The 20,670-nt window shown below is 40.4% G+C and overlaps 1 protein-coding gene across 1 annotated transcript in view; it reads left to right on the plus strand.

Annotated features, from left to right (window-relative positions):
- The first annotated feature begins 970 nt into the window (after positions 1-970).
- LOC101404257 (formin-1) overlaps positions 971-20,670 on the plus strand; it is a 273,413-nt gene continuing 253,713 nt past the window's right edge. The window contains 2 exon segments of the mRNA XM_004421375.3: positions 971-3,210; positions 4,617-4,734. Of these exon segments, the coding sequence (XP_004421432.2) occupies positions 1,831-3,210; positions 4,617-4,734 (1,498 nt within the window). The 5' untranslated portion in view covers positions 971-1,830.

The following is a 20,670-nucleotide window of genomic DNA, read 5'->3' on the forward strand; positions in this document are numbered from 1 at the left end:
TTCCCATAGGGTTTGATGGGATCTAATAATATATACCCTTTTTGTGCGAGGGTTCCTTTGAACACATTGCTAGAAATGTATTGCATTGAGAATTTCTCAGTATTAATGCTAACTGGGGAACTTGCAAGTTATCAGTGTGGGACCCACAGCCATTCCCTGCTTCAGATAAAGACGGTCGTTTTGCTTGTGGCTACAGCTTCTATTTTGCAGAATAAATTGCTCTTTGCAATTGGGCTCAATCTTCTTACAGCGTTGCTCAAAAAGAGCCAGTGATTACTGTTAAGCCATGATTGCTATTAAGCCAGTCTGACTCTCCTGATCCAGCACGGTTCCTTGTCCAACCCGGGTCCTTTCTAAGTGCCTGCTGACTGGATGGGACTTGAAAAACACTGAGACCTCCAGGTACGACAGGAAGCTGTCCCAAGAGGCAGCTATGCATCTAAGAAACAGAGCTGCAATTTTTCCACATCCTTCATTGCCAGGTTCCCAGCATATAATTAGAGTGTTGGAAACCACATTAAGCTGATGTTTGGTGTTGGTTTTGTCTGTCCTGTCTTTGTTTTAGGCAAATCGGGTCTGTGATAGAGACCTGACTGATAGAGACCTTTCAGATGTTTTGTCCCTTAGGGGAATCTGGCTCCTTGGGGACCTTTGATGAATTGCTTTGCCTAACAAGGCAGGCTGTGTGTTACTTTGTATCACGCCAGGCTTCATTTAGTTGGTTGGATCACTGAAGCAGAGAGGGGTGCCCTTCAGCCACCAGGATTCCTAAGAAGCCAGGAAATTAGAGCTGCTGAGCAGAAGCCTGCGGTTGGCACAGAGAGCGTGGATGGTAATCATTCCTGCCGAGCCCGGGCTGTTTACTCTGCCACCACAAGGCTGGTGGACACTGGGTGTGGTGGGCGTGCTTGCCTAAGTACCTGTTTGTAGAACACTGAGACACCAGGGCAGAGCTAAAACAGCAGTAATCTGAAACCAGTCGTGTTGGTTTTCCTTCTCTGGCCCCGGCAGCAGCTAAAATCTGCATTCCAGATGAAACCTGCTGGGATGTGGAAGAAAGCTCTTTAAAAAAAAAAAAAAAGCTTCAAGGGCAGTAAATTAACTGCTGTTGAGAGTTCTCGGCATTTTGAGATGATCTGTTTCTTTCTTTGCTTTTATTTCTTTGCTTTGGGCTTTGTAAGTGGCTCTTGATCTGTGTGCGCTGCTAGTTTTTTTGGCCAGGATGCCACAGGCTTCTGACCATAATTTAGAGGGCAAAAGAGGGCCTGTCAGAAGTATTTCAGTCATTTTCTGCTGATTCACTTTTGAATTTCTTGGGCTGCTCTGGGGGGTGGTTCAGGACTGTCAGGATCAGCTTGCCTGCTCAGCGCTTCCAGGAGCCTCCTTGCTCACCAATGAGGAAGTTGAAAGCAACCAGGAGAAGGGCAGGCACTGGGGCGGAGCTCGTGGTGAAGTCCTGGCTGGGATGACGGGGAAGGCTGACTTTCCCTATGACAAAAAGCCTTTTGTCCACGGAAATAAATACGGAAGTCCCAGAGGAGCAGCCTCCCCAGTCCGTGTGTAGTAAGGTGCGCAGCTTCGGCTGCTTCTGGGCATAAAGCTCCACGGACTTTTTACGGTTGCCCTGGACACACTATCATCGCACAAACCGGAAGGAGGGCACAGTGAGTGACCCGAAAGAGACCAAGTGCGCTCGTTCTTCGGCTGCGGAGTCTGCCTGCCCGGTCCTGTTGCTTTGCCTCCTGTAAGTTAGGAGCTGATGGAGTGGATAAGCTGAGAGAGCAGGGGAAGGTAACAAGTCAGAACTTCCACCGAGGGCATTGCTGAGACATGGAGGACGTTGGTAACTCTAGGAATGGCAGTGATGTCTCAGAACCAGAAAAACCCGAAGCTGGACTTGAAATGGCTCAGTCGATCCTGAGCAGGTTCTCTATGAAAAGCCTGTTTGGGTTTACAAGTAAATTGGAATCTGTGAAGCCTGAAGAGGAAGATGCAGTGCTGAAAGCATGCCACAGTTTAGTCGTGGATCCTGTACCTCAGCCTGATGGTCCCAGCAATGGCTCAGATCAGCAGGAGGCAGCAGCCCAGGTGCCACCTGACCTCGGAAATAGTGGGAAGACTGCAAGCCTGCAGATGGAGATGGAGTCAGAGGGAAATCAGAGAACAGCAGAGGCGGGGGTTTCTCTCCCTGCTCAAGAACTTCTTCCACTCGCTGCCTTGAGTGCAAGCAGAGATGATGTCATTTTGGTTCGTGGGACCCTTGTGAACACCACCAGTGATTCTGACTCTGATGATGGTGGCCAGGAGTCAGAAGGGGGAAGCAACACCAATGGCCCAAAGTCCCCCAGTGTTGTTTTATCTGAGCCATCTCAGGAGCCCAAAGAAAAGCCAGGAGATTGTAGGGAAAAGATTACCACTGGGGAAAAGGATGATGCAGAGCCCTGTGCAGAAAATCCTCAAAGGACTCCAACTGAGATAAGTAGCAAACAGGAGTCTGGCGATGGTGGCCTTCAGACAGAGCACAGCCCCGGCCAAGGGCAAGCTGGAGAAGAAGCTTCCCAAGTCCCACCTGCGATAATAGACCAGAACTTGAGTGTTGGTGTCACCGAGAACACCTCTTCTAAAAAAGAAGTCCCTGGAGAGAAGTCATTCCAGCTTCCAGCTTTTTTTAGTGGGCTTCGTGTGCTGAAGAAGGCAGCTACAGCCGAGGGAGGGGAGACCATCACTGAAATTAAACCAAAGGATGGGGACCTGGCTTTGCTCAAATTGACCCAGCCTGTTCAGAAGTCCTTAGCGCAGGCAGGGCCTCGGACAGTGAAGGCTGGGCAGAAAACAACTGATCCGAAGGCCCCTCCCAGTCTCTTGGAGCAGCTCTCGCAGCTGCTCAACATTGACATGCCCAAAGCCGAACTGAAGGCTGGAGACCCTGAGCAGCCAGGAGAAGAGATGGGCTGCAGTGCTGCCCAGGAGAGCCAGAGCGGCCCCAGAGAAGCCCAAACCCAGAGTGGAGAGGTCAAACCGAAGCCACCAGAGACTGCCCTGGAGGCATTTAAAGCCTTATTTATTCGTCCTCCCAAGAAGGGGACCACAGCTGACACCTCTGAGCTGGAAGCTCTCAAGCGCAAAATGAGGCATGAGAAGGAGTCGCTAAGAGCTGTGTTTGAGCGGTCTAAGTCAAGGCCAGCGGATGGCCCCTCTGATTCCAAAAGCGTATGTAGAATTGGGTTCTGTTTTGGCATAAAATGTGATGCTGCTGTATTTCTTTTCAGGTTTCCTGTCAAAATGAATCCCAGTCACCTATTGTTAGTGACTTTCTTCCAGGCGAAAGATGATTATAATCAAATTGTCTTTGTAAGGAGTATGGGGTTAAACAAAAGTGTTTTCTTTCTTCCTTACATTTTTATGGACTGTTCTAAGAGGGATGTATGTGCAGGTAGGAAAGGGAAACTGTTACTCTGAGTTTAAAAATTAAGAGTAAATATTCTTATAAAAACTAAGCAGCATGAGGAAGCGATGCACTATGGAAATATAGCCCAGATTTCCTCACCACTTAATTATACCTCTGTGAAAACTATACATTTTTTCCTTTGAAAGTCTGCCATTTGGCAAAATACGTGTTTGTGATGTGATTAAAATCTTCCATGTCAGTTACAAGGCATCCTGATTAAGCACTGGATTTAGAATGAGACCTGGGTTTTAATTCTAACTCTGCCATTTACTGGCTGGGTGCCTTTGGTCATCTCTGAGCCTCAATTTCCTCTAGCAAAATGAAGAAAATAACCCTTATCTTACATGGTTGCTGTGAAGATTAAATAAAGTTAGTGCATGGTAACCATCTAATTAATGAAAGCTGTTACCATTATTAAAAGAAAATTAATTCAGTTAATTTATAAAGACTAGCAAGCACCTGTTCAGTAGATCTTAAGGGTTCATAAGAACAATGAATAGAATTTCTTACTATGTTTCAATTCAGCATACAATTATCATTCCCTCTTATATAGTTGATCAGTTAAAATGTTAAACATGTAAAAGTCTTTGGAAAAATTCTTAGGTTGTAGCTTAATACATATAGCATTCTCCTAGTTGTAAAAAATCAACTCCTATAAAAATAGCTTGAATGTGAATGTCATCTCATTTTTTTTATAGGAAAGAAAAAAATTGAAATTAGCAATGCGGAGTGCTCGGAGAAGTGTATCTTGGCCTACAGCTAACGCTCATAGAAAATGCAAAATTAGTCTTTATGTTATAAATAACTCTGGAGTTGTTTGGGATACATTTGCAAATATTCCTAGAAATGTACCTGGTTGTAGTACATTTGTGTCTGTATCTTCAGCTCAAAGTTTATTTATGATTTTAAAAAAATAGTTATAAAAATCAACAATTAAGGGTTGTGCAACACTTGGCCTTGAGTTTTTTCATTTTCACCCTCATTTATCACTTTACATTTCTGGAAAAGGATCATACTGTGGTGATATGTTTCAGTTACAGTAGATGAGAGCAATGTGCAACTGGCCGTTAAAATTAATTTTAGAGTTAGTTAGCATGTTTATTTTCAGGGATTAATTGGCTCTGGCCACATTTCATTTAACTTTTTTCTTTGCCCACTTTTTCAACAGCCTGACCACAGCCCCACTGAGCAGGACGATAGGACTCCTGGCAGACTCCAGGCTGTCTGGCCACCCCCAAAGACAAAAGACACAGAAGAAAAAGTAGGATTGAAGTACACTGAAGCAGGTAATGTGAAAAGAAGCCAGGTACCCAGGAATGAATCTCTTGCTGCAATGGCTTTTAGTTGTAGTTCAGTAGTCTCTCAGAGTTTGAGTTTTTGTTTCATTATAAAATGTAATGCTGAAGGCTTTTCTTTTTGGTTGTGCTGTTAAAGTGAACCCTTGCACATTTATCATTAACGAATATCTTGGAGAGGAAAGGTGAATGCAAGGGAATGAATGAAGTGGGGGCATGTGTGTAAAGTAGGAGACCCTTTGGGCAACTAATGGAGAAGATAGATTACTGATTCCTCAGGAAGCAGGTGGTTGGCCCTCATGTAATGCTGTGTGAGCTGGCAGGTTGCTGGAAGAGGCAGAGTATGATTCTCCAGAGCTGTAATCTGATTTGCTGTGTGTAAGTAATGCTTTTGAGCTACAGGAACCTTGTGCAGAACGAATGTACAGATACCATATCAGTTACTCCTTTACTTTTGTTAGACAAAGCTTTTTTTAATGCATGGCCAACTCAAAAGCAATCTAACTCTCTGGAAACCTTCCCAGGAGCTCTGCTTGAAAATATTTAAATGGAATGGGAATCTAGATATTTTTACTCTTTAAGTGAAAGCTTCACATGAAATTAAAAAGAAAAAAAAATGAAGGAGAGGATGATATATCTTAATGTATATGTGTGTCTGCATGTGTCTCTGAAAACTTTGTCTTCTTCCTAATATTTGAAGATTATCTGATCTATACGGGCTTGTATTTTGCTTGTTGTCTTAGGTATGTATGTATATTAAGATCAGTCTATCTGATTATAGAAAAATACTTCTTTCAGTTCCTATTCGTTGATTGGCATAAGTGGATCAAAATTTAGGTTGTTTAGTAATATGAGTTTTCTGCAGTATCATGAAATGACTTCAGTGATTGAGAACATAGATAAATCTCATTGGCGAATGAATCTCAAATCCTGCAACCTGATCGCTTTTAGCCTCCGTGTACACAATTGCCAACTTTTGAGTACCCCAAGACAACTATTTCATAGCATTTTTTCCTGCAGTGGTTGACTTATAGAATGAAAACTATCATAGCCTTAGTGGAAATATATATAGCTATTTCAGTCTTCTTGCCTACGTTTGATTTTCTAGAATTGGAATGCTTATGATTGCAATATTGAACCACCTACCAAGTTATCTTTCTCATGATTGGGCACAGTTTAGACAAATAAAAGTACTGAAGTTCACTTCAATGAGAACCCAGAATCCTATAAGTTCTTATTCCTAGTTTATATTGGTAACCTTAGTCTTGTCCCTGTCAGTGCATTGTGACCATCTTCCTTGTCGCAATGAGTATTTGCTGAGTAGGGAAGGAAATAAATATCTTAAATTGTTTTCGATCCACTTCAAGTAATATTTTGGGATGTTCATACCTCTACAGAGATTCTTTAGTTTTTGCTTCTGTTCTCTTCCATTTCCAGAAGCTCAGAGGAACACTGTAACTTATATTGTCAGTAGCTTTCCCAGTCTTTTTTTTTGGTCAAGAAATGTGTCCTCAGAGCTGTCTAAGGTCTTGGATGAGATGGGGGAAAAGGGAGAAGAAGGGGAGAATAAAGAGAGTGCTGTGGGGTGGGTTGTGATGGCATAATGACAATGAGAGAGAGAGAGGGTGGGCTGGTTGTTGTATGGGGAAGGCATATCATCCCCAGCCAGTTCCCATGGGTGGCAGGACTGTGGCTGACTTACTTTGTTCCCAGGTCTAGTGCTCAGCTTCTTGAGAGCCTTCTAGGTGCTCCTTACTCTGCTGATATACTTTCGAGGGTATCAAGAATAAGACACTCCATGCCTGCAAAAGACTTATTTTTTACCCCATTACTCAATACCAGCATATGGTTTCCTTGTCATTTATTGCTCATTTTGAGGACCTTAACATTTTCCTTGTGATTTTCTTAAACTGTTGTTGAAAAAACTGGAGTCTTATAAGCATTTGGTTTATAATTTAACACATTTTGTGGTATTTCCATTGGTTTCCTTGCTTTTCGGGAAACATACAAAACTTGCCACTGTGAATGGAGTGCAGAGAGAAATTAGATCCAAGATATTTCAAGGTGTTTGAAGTCTCATGCTTTTACATCTTCAGTGCTCTTTATTCTTCCCAGGGTGTATTATTCAGTAAATTAGTGAAATGGGAGGTCAAGACTCGAGCATGCATATTTCAAGTGTGCTGTTGGAATTCAGTGCTGTCGACTTCTGAACCCAGTCCTTGGCAGAGCTGGGAAAGAGATGGTGTTGTTCACCATGAGTCCCACGGTGTTCTTGTGCTGCCCTCGGCCACTTTGGACTTGACACTGCTTGGATTTCCCTCTATTCAGAGTTTATCATTTGATGATCTTTTTCTGAGGGCTTAACAGATCACCTAATACTGTAAACTGACTTTGTTCAAGAATAAAAAGAGCTGATATAAGAGAACCTGTCTATTTAAGCTATGGGTTCTGGAGTCCTCTCAGCCATATGAGGGTAGCTGACTACTGTTGCTGGTACTCACTGCCACGGATGCTCTCTCCTGCCACTTCCAAAGCCATCAGCATCATCTATAGCGGCTGACACTGCAGCTGCTTCCCTTAGCAGCTAAAGCCTTTGGCTCCCACTAGAGCCTCTGATGCTAGTCTGATGACACTGTGGCCACCATCAAGGGCACTTCCACTGCCAGTCTATGAGCCTCAGAACCTTGGTGATGTGCCAGATGAGAGAAGCACCAGCACCCATCAGAGCTCTCCCTCGAGAGACTGCCACAGATGCTGGAGAGTTGACCTCTACCACTCAGGGAGGGGCCCCAGTGTTAACCAGGCCCAAGAGGGAGTCGCTTTCTCCCGTCTCTTGTGCTCTGCTTTCTTACATTATTATCAATGCAATTCTGCGTTAAGTTTGGGATGCCTCAGCCATTTTGACTGAAAAGAGCATTTTTTCCCATTTTCCTTTTTTTTTTTTTTTGAGGAAGATCAGCCCTGAGCTAACATCTGCCAATCTTCCTCTTTTTTCTGAGGAAGACTGGCCCTGGGCTAACATCCGTGCCCATCTTCCTCTGCTTTATATGGGACCCCGCCACAGCATGGCTTGCCAAGCGGTGCATCGGTGCGCCCGGGATCCAAACCAGCGAACCCCAGGCTGCCGCAGCAGAGCGCGCGCACTTAACCGCTTGCGCCACTGGGCGGCCCCTTTTCCTTAGAATTGGGCTGAGGATAATCTGAGTGGCCCCATGTTCTTCTCAGAACTGTCTTTCCTCCTCTGAGTACAGGAGCTTGCTATTGAAATAAGCTTGTGGGCTGATCTTGCTTTTTCAGGAGAACTCGTTTAGTGGGCCCCTCACATCTTTAAATGGTTAATCAACTCATGGTGAGTCTGTGCCACTTTCCTGTGCTGCAGACAGTAGAGAAACATCTGGATGCAGTAAATTTGACAAGCTTGTGAAGCTCGGAGTTAAGTAAAACCCAGTCACAACAAAGTTAAAAGATGTTCTGTGATCCAATACAAGGGAACCTAGGAGAAAAATGTCTACCTTTAAATTTGTCTCCTGAGAAATAGAAAACCAGTGTTCTATTCCTCTTCAAATACAGTCCTGTACGTGGTGAGGTTATGTAAGGGTTAGTAACTTACCCAAAGTCTTAAAACAACAACAACAAAACTGAAAAGCATAAGGATGTTCTAGTATCATAGAATCATTGAATCATAGAGTTAACATAGGGTTAAAATTTATCTCAAACTTCAAGGAAATTTATCTCAACCACATCAGGTCACTTTTTCTTTTGTGAAGTATAAATTCACTTAGCCTTATTTTTCTTTTTGGATAATTGCATATATTACTATATTAGCCAGGATCCTGTTGGGAATCAAGTGACACACAAGCTGGGTGATTTGACTGAGAGTTAATTAGAGACTATTTACAAAGGTGTGGGCAGGGTTTAGGAAAAGCGATAAGAGGTGGAGCAGTGCTCTGGGGCTAGTAATAGAAGTTTCTCCAGCCCTAGACCTGAAGGGGCAAGTTCTCCAGAACTTCAGAGGGGGGCTGAGGGATGTGGAGAGAGCTGCCCACCAGGAGCGGTGGCCTTCAGTGGAGGGATACAGTGACCTGACAGGGAGGGAGCTGGGGCAGTAAGTACCCTGAGGTTCTTCCCCTGCTCTCTGTTCTCCCACCATCGCTTCCACTGGCCAAACCCAAAGAGAAGTCAGAGGACTGGGAGCCACTTTATGCCCTCCCTTTAGGCTGTGTGTTCTACTCCAGTCAGTTCATAGAGAACATAATGACTGTCATTCAGAGCTTTGCTCTGTGGATACCTCCGTCTCCTTAATGTAGAGGCTTTGTTTGCTGATCTCGGAAAATCTTCCATAAGTTCTAAGTTTCCCTATATATTACAAAATACAAAAGGGAAATATCTAGAAACATCACAAAGCAAAAGAAACTTTCTATAATTCTGTTTCATAGAGAAACCATTGCCAACAATTTGAATTATCATAGGCCTATGTGATTTTAATACCTAAAGTTTTTTGATCACACTGTGTAGACTGCTTTTCTCAATTGAAAAGTTAACTGTATCTTTAAATGTTTACATTTTTAACAATGATTATATTAATAGAAATTTAGTAGTTATATGTAATATAATAATGGAAATAACAATGCTGTAAGTATTTTTGTTCATAATTGTTTTTATCTTTAATTGTATTAAATTCCTTGTGGTGGAATTGCTAGGTACATGGGTATATGCCTTTGAAGGTTTTTGATGCATATTAATAAATTGCGATATTTTTTTCTTACTGAATATCTTTAGATAAAATGAATACTTTTAAAAAACTGAATATTCTCTTTTTATAATTTGCTTTTTTACTTATTGTGTTTTCTGGTGATAGCAGTTTTAAATATTTATGTAATCAAAATCTATCCTCATTTTATTGTCTAATTTGTCTGTTGGCTTTGGTAGAGCTCTCCTAGTCAAAGATCATCTATATTTTCAAATTTCTTAAATGATTTCTTTCTACCTCTTCTTTTATTTTCTTCCTTTCTTCTTTCCATTTCATATGAAAAATTCATTTTGGTGTGTGACCTGGGGTAGAAATCTGAGACAGCTTTTTTCCTAAGTTGCTAATTTTACAGCAGGCTTCTGGAGTAATTATTCCTCTCTTTGCTAAGTTTTCAACTATTTTGGATGTTCCGTTCTCTGTGTTTGTATTTTGTACCTGTTTCTTAATTATTGCAGCATTTACATCTCAGAATCTGTTCAAGTTCTCATGCATACTTTTAAAAAATGTTTTTGGCTTTCTTCATATTTATTTATTCTTCCAGAAAAACTTAGTTTACTTGTTTAAGTTTCAGAAGGATCCTTTTAGGATTTTTATTGGAATTGCATTAATTTATAAATTAATGTGAAGGTGGGAATGAGAATTGTGATCTTTAAAATGCTTAGTATTCCACCCAGGAACGTGTCTTATAAAACTATCCAAATTTTCTTTTATGACTCAGTAAACTAAATATATATATGTCCTGTATTTTCTTTCTAAATGTATTCCCAGGCATATTATTTTTTCAAAACACATGATATGAATTTGTGTCTTGTGATTTGTTTATTTTTCCTAAAAGTCAAATGCATTCCTAAGAACCTAGTGACTCACACACACTAGCTCCTCTGTAGACTTCCCTCCCGAGGCTGGGCTGACTGGATGAAGGACAGATTTGGATGGACTGACTGATTCAGGGGTACCTTCCCTCAGTTTTACTCTGGTTAGTGATTCTTAATATTCTGAGACTGCTTTGAAAATCTAATGCTAGAAAGCTACGGAAGATACTGCTGTGTCTTCCTCATACATTTCAGACATCCTCCCCCCCCCACCTCCCCAGGTTCAGATGAAGAACTTTTGTGACAAACGCTCAGCCCAGAGCTGGGCTTCCTTTCCTGTTCATCTCCTGTTTTGTATTTTGAAGGATGGCCAGCAACATCTCATTATTTATTAAGAAATTTTTAAAAATGTTGTCATGGTATGTGCCTCACTCAGCATCCTGAGAGGAAATGAAGTTAATGTTTGTGAGATTAAAATGGTACCATTTAGGGATCTGACAGTGGTTTAATTACCCATGGAATGAGGGGAAAAAAGGTACAAAGAAGAAAAGCTCTCATGTTTTCCGAAACAAAATTAACTGCATGTTTGGATTCTTTTCACTGTGCATCTGGAAAAGCTCTTTTCTCCACTTGCTGTACCTCAGAGATGGCCTGGGGCTGGGGGATGGCATATGGACTGCCCTCCTGAGTGAGCATGACTTTTGTAGAAGGGAGACCCTAGCACAGGGCATCTTGGTTATTGTGAGTGAGCAAGCTGTCAATGTGTGTGGCATCTCTTGGGGCATACTCACACCACACAGAACCTTAGGGTAATTCGGAAGCGTCTCTATTTTTGATGAGATAGAGAAATAACTCATCCCTTGACTTAGTAAAGATCCGCCTACTTTCTGGTTTGTTTCCAACTTGGGTTCCCTTGGTTTTAAAGTGATAGAGCTGTGTGCCACCCTTCCTGATGAGTCAGAAATCATTGCTTCACCAGCCAGCGAGAGCTATAAATATCTTGGAATATTTTATTGGCCTACGGTACTTTTTAAAACCTCTCCATTCATAGCTAACAGGCTGCGTTAGCCATGAATGGATTTCCCTTTAATGTCATATGTCTAGACAGATTACTCTAGGTGTCCCCTTTTTTGATCTAAGCAATGGGTTTGTTCATTGTATATTGGCTTTTATGACATGTTACCATCATTTTCATGGAGTGATAGTGATAACCCGGAAATTGGAAGCTGTACAGACTAAAGACCAGGAAAGCCTTGCATTTTGTGGCTGTAGAAAGAGGGTGGCCTGGGAAGCCAGGCCCTCTTCGCATGAGCTGTGGGAAGCTATGAAGCTCATGTGTCAGGCTTCCACTTACTTTATGGCTGGGAGCTGTGGGGAGGAGATTGACTTCCCTACATAAGTGGGAGCTAAAGCTTGATATTAAGCAGAGGGAATCCCAGGCTGGGGACCAGCAACTCAGGAATCACATGTTGTGTTCAAGGAAATATTAGTAAAGGCCTTTGGCTCAGGGGAGTAGAAGCAAGAGATTAAAATATAGAATCTGGAATTTTAGAATATTAAAAATTTAGAGCTGTAAGCATCTTAAAAATCGTTTAGTTCATCTTACTCATTTTACTCATGAGAGCCAGAGATAGTATGACTTACTGAAAGACACATATAATTAATAAAAGAGCTGAAATTACAATCTAAATTGAAGAATGGCAGCTCCAAGTCGGCTAGGGATTGGAGAGTGATGGATTTTTTTCTGCCAATATACTGGCATTTAAAGACCCAGCAAGGAAAACACCCCAGGACAGGAGCATTTAAGAATTATGCTCATTATTTAAAAAAACCTATGGGACTTGAGTGAGTCTATTTATCCTATGTCCCATTTTTACAAATACCTCCTTTCAATATTTTTCTTGTTTCTCACAATTTCTATCCCGGTGGCCCCATTTTTCTTCTTCCCCTCAAATCTTCATCTCTTGCCAGCCACTAAATGTTCTTTTTCTGGAACCTCTACCAAGCAGCCTCTCCACCTTTCCTGCTTCAGCATCCTCCCCTCCTAGTCCCCCACCCCTACACCTTTTCATTTGCAGTCCCATTTAGTTGCTTCTTCTCCTGTCTCCATTTAGTGTGCTCTTAGCTATCAACTAGCTCAGCAAAGAAAAGGCACTCACTCCTTCCAACCCCTTCTCCGTAGAAAGCAGCTGGGAAATTGTAAATTTCTTCTTCTATAGAAAGAACAAATAACTTGATTTCTGAGAAATATCTAAACACGAAGTTTCAATACCTAAACTCTTGAGCATTCCCGCCAGATAAAGAGAGGCACTGGATGGAGGGGTGAGAACAAAAGATGAGAAAGGTAGAAAATGGTCTTAGAGGGAAAGGAAAATAAAACCAGGAGGTCCTGAGGACCTACTTAAGTTTAGAATTACCTTTACTGCAGGTTTCATGAATGTGAGCATCAAATAGCCTTGAGTTTGAAGCTTGGCTCTGTCACATATTAGCTGTGACCCGAGTTGATATCATCACCATCATTTTTATAGATGAGGATAATTTTAAATAATTCTTGTAAAGATAAAATGAGATAGTAAAGTTCAATGGCATCACAATTGGCTTTTTTGTGCGTGTGTGTGAGAAGGACTAGCCCTGAGCTAACATCTGATGCCAATCCTCCCCTTTTTGCTTGAGGAAGATTGGCCCTGAGCTAACATCTGTGCCCATCTTCCTCCACTTTGTATGGGATGCCGCCACAGCATGGCTTGACAAACAGTGCGTTGGTGCGCACCCGGGATCTGAACCTGCAAACCCTGGGCCGCCGAAGCAGAGCAGGCGAACTTAACCGCTTGCGCCACTGGGCCGGCCCCACAATTGGCTTTTTTTTAAACGAGTTTTTATTGAAGTATAACAGATGGAAGATTGCTCCTATGACAAGTATGTAGTTCTATGAATTATAACAAAGTGAACATACTCATGTAACCATCATGCAAATCAAGAAATAGTACATTACTGGCACCCCAGAAGCCTCCTCTAACCCGCTTCCAATCACCCTAATTTCCCTTTTCCTCAAAGGAAACCACAATCCTGACTTCTGACTCTATAGATTAGTTTCACCTGCTTTTGACTTTATTATAAATTGACTTGCTTTTTTTTTTTTTTTTTAAGATGCTGTCAGTATCCAGCGAGGTCTGTGTCGTGGACTAGTTCTTTTTTTTTTTTTAATTTTTATTTATTTATTTTTCCCCCAAAGCCCCAGTAGATAGTTGTATGTCACAGCTGCACATCCTTCTAGTTGCTGTATGTGGGATGCAGCCTCAGCATGGCCGGAGAAGCGGTGCGTTGGTGCGCGCCCAGGATCCGAACCCGGGCTGCCAGCATCGGAGCGCACGCACTTAACCGCTAAGCCACGGGGCCGGCCCCCTTGACTTGCTTTTTTGTCTGGCTTCTTTCCTTTAACATTAATTGTGAGAACCAGACCTATTGTTGCATGTACCTGTAGTTCATTTATTTTCATTGCCTAATAGTATTTCATTGAATATATCACAATTTATTTATCCGTTGTGATGATGCTGGACAACAGTCTTGGCCCCAGTTTGGGGCTGTTATGGATATGTTGCTATAAACATGCTTGTACATGTCTCTTGGTACACATAGGAGCACATTTCTCTTGCATGTATACTTGAGAGTGAAATTCCTGGTCATAGACTATGTCTGTATTCAGTGTCAGTAGATGATACCAAACAGTTTTCCAATGTGATGGTATCAATTTATACTCCCACCACCAGTACATCACAGTTCCAGTTGCTGCACATCTGTGCTAGCAGTTGGTGTGGTTGGTCTTTCTAATTCAAGCCATTCTGGTTTGTTTTTTGTTTTTTTTTGTGAGGAAGATCAGCCGTGAGCTAACATCCATTGCCAATCCTACGCTTTTTGCTGATGAAGATTTGCCCTGGGCTAACATCCATGCCCATCTTCCTCTACTTTATAGGGGACGCTGCCACAGCATGGCTTGACAAGCGGTGCGTTGGGTTTGCGCCGGGATGTGAACTTGCGAACCCTGGGCCGCTGAAGTGGAGTGCACAGACTTAACTGCTACACCACCGGGCCGGCCCCAGAAATTGCATACTATTTTTCCCTTGTGTTTCTCTGATACATGGTTGGACATCTTTTCATTTTTTTTTTTTTTTTTTTAAGATTTTATTTATTCATTTTTTTCCCCCCAAAGCCCCAGCAGATAGTTGTATGTCATAGGTTCACATCCTTCTAGTTGCTGTACGTGGGACTCGGCCTCGCACTGGACGGAGAAGTGGTGCCTTGGGGCGCGCCCGGGATCCGAACCCAGGCCGCCAGCATCAGAGCGCGCGCACTTAACCGCTAAGCCACAGAGCCGGCCCCGGACATCTTTTCATTTTATCTTTTGTGACTTGCTGTTGTTCGTAGCCCTTTTGTAAATTGGGTCATTCGTCTTTATTCTTATTAATTTGAAGGAGCTTTTTATATAACAAGGAAACTAGTCCTTTGTTGTATATATTGCAGTCTTAGTCTCCAGCTTGCCATGACTTTTATCTCCTGCTGTCTTTTATTGTATGGAAATTGTATGTTTTAGGTAGTCATCTTTTCTGGATTTGTTGTGTTGTTGGTATTAAGGAAGCCTAATCTAAACTTTAACAATACCTATATTTTAACTAATATATACACATATATGTTTAGATTTTTATTCAATCTAGAGTTTGGTTTTGTGTGTGGTGTAGATACGATGTGTTAAGGGTGCCAGTGTGCTGTAATGATTTAGGGAGCTTCAGCTGTGGAATCAATGTCATGGAGTCAAATTTTAGGCTTCAGCAGTTTCTGGAGAAAGTTAATTATCTTTACTGGGCAAGTTACTGGCAAGCTAATTACCTATTTATGCTTTAGGTTCTTTATTTGTGTACAAAAAAACAGTTTTTAGTATTCAATGAAATAATGCGTTTAAAGACCTTAGCACAGTGCTGGCGGACTGTGAAACCAAAATAACGTAAGCTGCTGTTAGTTTTGTTTTTCTCAGGTTGATAACTGCTTGCCCCAACACAGTTTAGTAGATAGTTTGTTCTTGCTCTGCAGATATGGAGTGCCTGCTCTCATATATGTAAATTCTTTTCTATATGCTGATCTATTTCTAGATCCTTTAATATTTTTTGTTATATTTATCTAAACCTTGTGCTGATTTTATGTCTTTGCAGTTGATGTAGTTTAAAAGTTACTTAAATATCTGGTCATTCAAATCACCTCAATTCTTTTTTTCCCTCTAAATTTTGTTTGGGTAATTGTGCACATACATATACAATTGTTCTTGTATATGAAGTTGAAAGTCAGTTTCTCAAGATCTGTGAAATGATCCTGTTGGAGTTCTAATTGGAATTATATTAAATTATAGGTCAATATGAGGGGGGCTGATAAAACTGAGTCTTCCCATTGAAGAACATGATTTCTCTCTCTAGCTTCAGGATTTCTTTTATGTTCTTCAGTAAAGATGTACAATGTTCTTCTTATGGCTTGTACACATTTAAATTTGTGCTTATTTGATTATAAATGGGATTCATTTCTCATTATGTTTTTAAATTGGTTTTGTTGGTATAACAAAGTGAATGATTTTCATGTTTCTAACTCGGACTTATATTAGTTCTAGTCTTTCAGTTGAGCCTTGGATTTTTTTATTGGTAGACAAATCGTGAGAATTTGTGTTTTTTTTTTACTGTAAAATATACATAACATAAAATTTACCATCTTAACCAATTTAAAATTTTATCTCTTTATTTAAAAGCATTGATTCACTTTGTATATGTAGCACATAATGGTTTACATAATAGGTGAATAGGCATTAACAATTAAGTACAGTTCAGTAGTGTTAAGTATATTCATGTTGTGCAATGGATCTCCAGAACTTTTTCATCTTGCAAAACTGAAACTATACCCATTAAACAACTGCTCATTTCTCCCCTCCCTCCAGACTCTGGCAACCACCATACTTTCTATTTCTATGAACTTGACCACTCTAGGTACCTCATGCAATAGAATCATACAATATTTGTCCTTTTGTGACGAGCTTATTTCACTTAGTGTAATGTCCTCAACATTCCTCCATATATCAGTTTCCTTCTTTTAAGATTGAGTAATATTCCATTGTATGTATATAACACATTTTGTTTATCTGTTCGTCCATCAGTGGACACTTGGGTTGTTTCCACTTTTTGGCTATTGTGGATAATGCTGCTATGAACATGGATGTGCAAATATCTCCTTGAGACCTTGCTTTCAGTTCTTTTGGGTGTGTACCCAGGAGTGGGATTGTTGGATCGTATGGTAATTCTTCCTTTTTTTTTTTTTTTTTTGAGGAACCTCCCTACTGTTTTCCACGGCTGCTGCACCACTTTACATTCCCACCAACAGTGCACAAGGGTTCCAATTTCTCCACATCCTTGCCAACACTTGTTTTCTGGGTTTTTTGTTTGTTTGATAGTAGCCACCCTAATGGGTATGAGGTAGTATCTTGCTGTGGTTTTGATTTGCATTTCTCTAATGATTAGTGATGTTGAGTGTCTTTTCGTATGCTTATTGGCCACTTGTGTATTTTCTTTGGAAAAAGTCTATTCAAATCCTTTGCCCATTTTTAATCAGGTTTTTAATGTTAGAAAATAAAACACAAATTGTTACTTATCTTTTTCCTAGTTCTTTTCTGCTGCCTAGGACCTCCAAAAGAAACCTGGAAAAGTAGTGAATAGTAGACATCCTTGTGTTATTTCTGATTTTATAGGTTTCCCTCTAATGTTTTCCAGTTAAGCATTACGTTGGTCAAAGATTTTTGGTCAATAACCTTTATCAAGTTAAGGAGCATTCTGTATAGACCTTGGCCTTCTAAGTGTTGATATCACAAAAAGTAGTTTGAATTTAATATATTAGGGGTATATTTCTTGAAATGACTGCATGATTCCTGTGGTTTTCTTTAATCTGATTATCTAGTCATTACATTTTAGATTTATTGGTGTGGAACTATCTCTACATTCTTAAAATAGTCCTATTTCATCATGAAGAAATTCTGAATTGATTTTCTGATTTTCTGGTCATTGTAAATAAGGAAAAGTCTTAGCCAAAATAATCAATTTTGTGAATTCAAGATAAGGGAAACTAAAGGAAACTATTGAAACATTTTCTGTATTTTGAGTAGCAAAGTATACAGTGACTCCACAGCAGAGCACTAGACTAGTTAAAATAGAAATGGCAACTAAATGGTTTTCAGCTCTGCCTCTTGTGTTATTCTGCTATTTTTTTCCTTAATGTTAAGACTCCTTCAGTGTACCACCAATCAATATAAGTAAAATGAACTTTGAAAAGTTGCTTTTGTGTGTTGAGCTACATGGCATGAGTAGGATGACACCTAGGGGATTTCCCTTCACTTACTTAAAACACATGTTGTATCTTGTGTTGTAATCTTAGAAGTTGCAGGTAAATGGCTGTGACATCAGACTTACTGATGCTCCTAGATCATCTAACTCTTATTTAGTAACATCTAGCACATTATTAATGTCTAATTTATTGATGTCATTAATTCCACTATTACAAATAAAAATATATCCAATCACTTAGCAAATATTTACTGAGCATCTACTATGTACTGGTAAGTGTGATAGGTGCATGGAAAAAGGCGAATTAAGACCCTAGCACTCAAGCAGCACATGGTCCATTTTTTTTTCTCTTTTTGGTGATGGGGTGGTAGGTAGGTGGGGGAGAGGTGAAATGTAAACAAATAAGAACAATAAAACATTCTAATGCTCTTATCGAAGAAAGAATAGCATATAGTGGAACACAAAGGAGACTGTGATCAATCCTGTCTAGAGGAATTAAGACAGTCCTCCTGAGCAGACTTGGAAGACAGTAGGCTGGATAAGTCAGGTCGAGGCAAAGTAGACCAAAAATGCAGAGGAAAACCAGAGCAGGGCTTGTTTGAAGAATTGCAGGTGGTTTATCATGATTGATAAGAGACAAGGGGAATTGTATGCAAGGGTATTATGCCTGTAGACTTGGGGCAGGCCAGGTCTTTGGGGGAGAGCAATTATATAGCATACCATGCTGAGGACCTTGGAGTGTAGACAATGGGGGGAGCCATTGAAAGGTTTTAGGCAAGGGAATACCAGGACCAAATATGGCTTTTATAAGACTATTCTAGAGGTATTGGGGATGATTGCGCATCTAGGAGGAAGGTAAGTGACTGCTGTGGGGAAGTAGGAAGACTAGTTGCAATTCCTTGTGGTGATCCGGAGGATAGATGATAGAGGCAATCAGTGATTTCTATTATCTTGTGAACAGAGACATTAAAAAATCTTCATTCATGGTACTGAGTGATAATGAATCAGAGATCATCAAAATCATTAGATAACTCCTTGTTTCATTTTAGGTGATGGCTTATACCTCTTTTCTTGCTAAACCTATTGCCAGGGCTATTAGAAGAATAAAATGAGAAACTTGAATTTAAATTCTTGTTTCTTGGCCAGCCTAGGATGAATGCGGGACTTAATAGTGATATATATTAGTATTTATTATATTTATGGGTTACCCAATTTGTGGATAAAATATGCGTTCAGCTGTAGGTCGATTTGTCTGAAATGAATGAACTCACATAAAACCAGTTGTCCTAAACCAATTGACCTAAATTAATATTCTCAACAACCTGTTTCTATTTTTAACAATAAGTAATTATCATTTTGTATCACTCAGACAAAATAACCCACTGCCATTCCACCAGGGTCTCTCTGTGATGAGCCACTTACTTTCTGAGGACATCAACTGCTCCTTGCTAGCCAACCAGATCAATATCATACCTTTTGAGCTTGGTAAACTGTTTCCCTCTGCCTCTTTATCTTTCAAATTTTACCCATCTTTTCCCCCAGTTCCAGTGTTGCTTCCTTTATAAAGCCTTTGACTATCTCACCCCCTTATGAGCTTTTCTGGATTCCTTGCCACCAGGTACTGCGTATTATAGGCCTTTTATTGTTAAATTTTTGTTTAAATCTTATGTTGTCTAACATTTTATGCGTTTGTTTCATCTCCCAATTCAGTCTTTCTCAATCTTTGGGGGGAGGGCGGGGAGGGATAATCTAGGGAGCCTGTTAATTCAGATATCTCGAGTAGGGTCCATGAATCTGCCTTTTAAACAAGATGCATGGGCATTTTGAATCTAGTGCTACATCAGTAGTCTTCAAACTTGGGGACACAGAAGGACCCTCCAAGGGGAACAGTGGAGGATGGATAAGGTTGAGCAAATTACTTTCCAGATCCTCAGATCCATTAGTGCTTTTAATTTAAATGAGTCTTTCATCCAATTTATGAAGAGAAGATATAAGTCTCACCTATTCCAAATCCTGGTATATCTTGCTCAGGTGTGTCAAAAGATAATTCCTCCAGGAATGTCAAACCTCCAGGGTGTCAAAAGATAATTCCAAATAATAGTATCTGTGAAGACTTCTTTATTAGAGCACCCAAAAATTCATCCTATTCATTCCAATAAGAGATACATTTCCAATTAAGTGTTAATCTTTAATAATTATATTTTAATCTGTTGTTTTCATAGGGTAGGTACTAATAAAAAATTTATGAAAATTCAGTTCAGAAGTAAACTTAAATCTAAAATTCCTATGATTACAGGGAACTTTTTAAAATCAAGTTATTTTTATATTTGTATTCCATGGAAATTGTAAGAGAGCGAATAACAATAGGCATTGAAGCATAAAATGATTACTTTCGGCTAAATTCAGTGAAAAAATGAAATTGTTTTAAAAGAAAAAAGGAACTATGTAAAGTTTCTGAATGTTAAAGCAGAGTTTGTTCAGAGCTTTTTTTTTTTTTTTTTTGTGAGGAAGATCAGCCCTGAGCTAACATCTGCCAATCCTCCTCTTTTTGCTGAGGAAGACTGGCCCTGGGCTAACATCCATGCCCATCTTCCCGTACTTTACATGGGACCCCGCCACAGCATGGCTGGACAAGCAGTGGAGATCGGCCCTGAGCTAAGTGTCAGTGCGCGCCTGGGATCCGAACCAGCGAACCCCCGGCCGCCACAGCAGAGCACGTGCACTTAACCGCTTGCGCCACCAGGCCGGCCCCCAGAGCTTTGTAAAGAGAATGCCAGGTGGCAAATCATGGTGTTATTAGATTCCATTAGCTACATTTGAAAGAGTATAATAGCTTTATTTTTAAAATATCAATAATCATAAATTCCCCAGAATTTATCCTTTGCAACTATTTAAGCTTATAACGAAAAATTTTAGATGTCAATTTAAAAATGTGTGAGGAGTATGTTTTTTTTAAGAAAAAATGTACTGGGTGCGTGAGCAGAAGAGCTTGAAGAACAGTGTT

Source organism: Ceratotherium simum, chromosome 3 (genome assembly GCF_057802395.1).
Source record: "Ceratotherium simum simum isolate JZ-2026a chromosome 3, ASM5780239v1, whole genome shotgun sequence".
NCBI classification, from domain to species: Eukaryota; Metazoa; Chordata; class Mammalia; order Perissodactyla; family Rhinocerotidae; genus Ceratotherium; species Ceratotherium simum.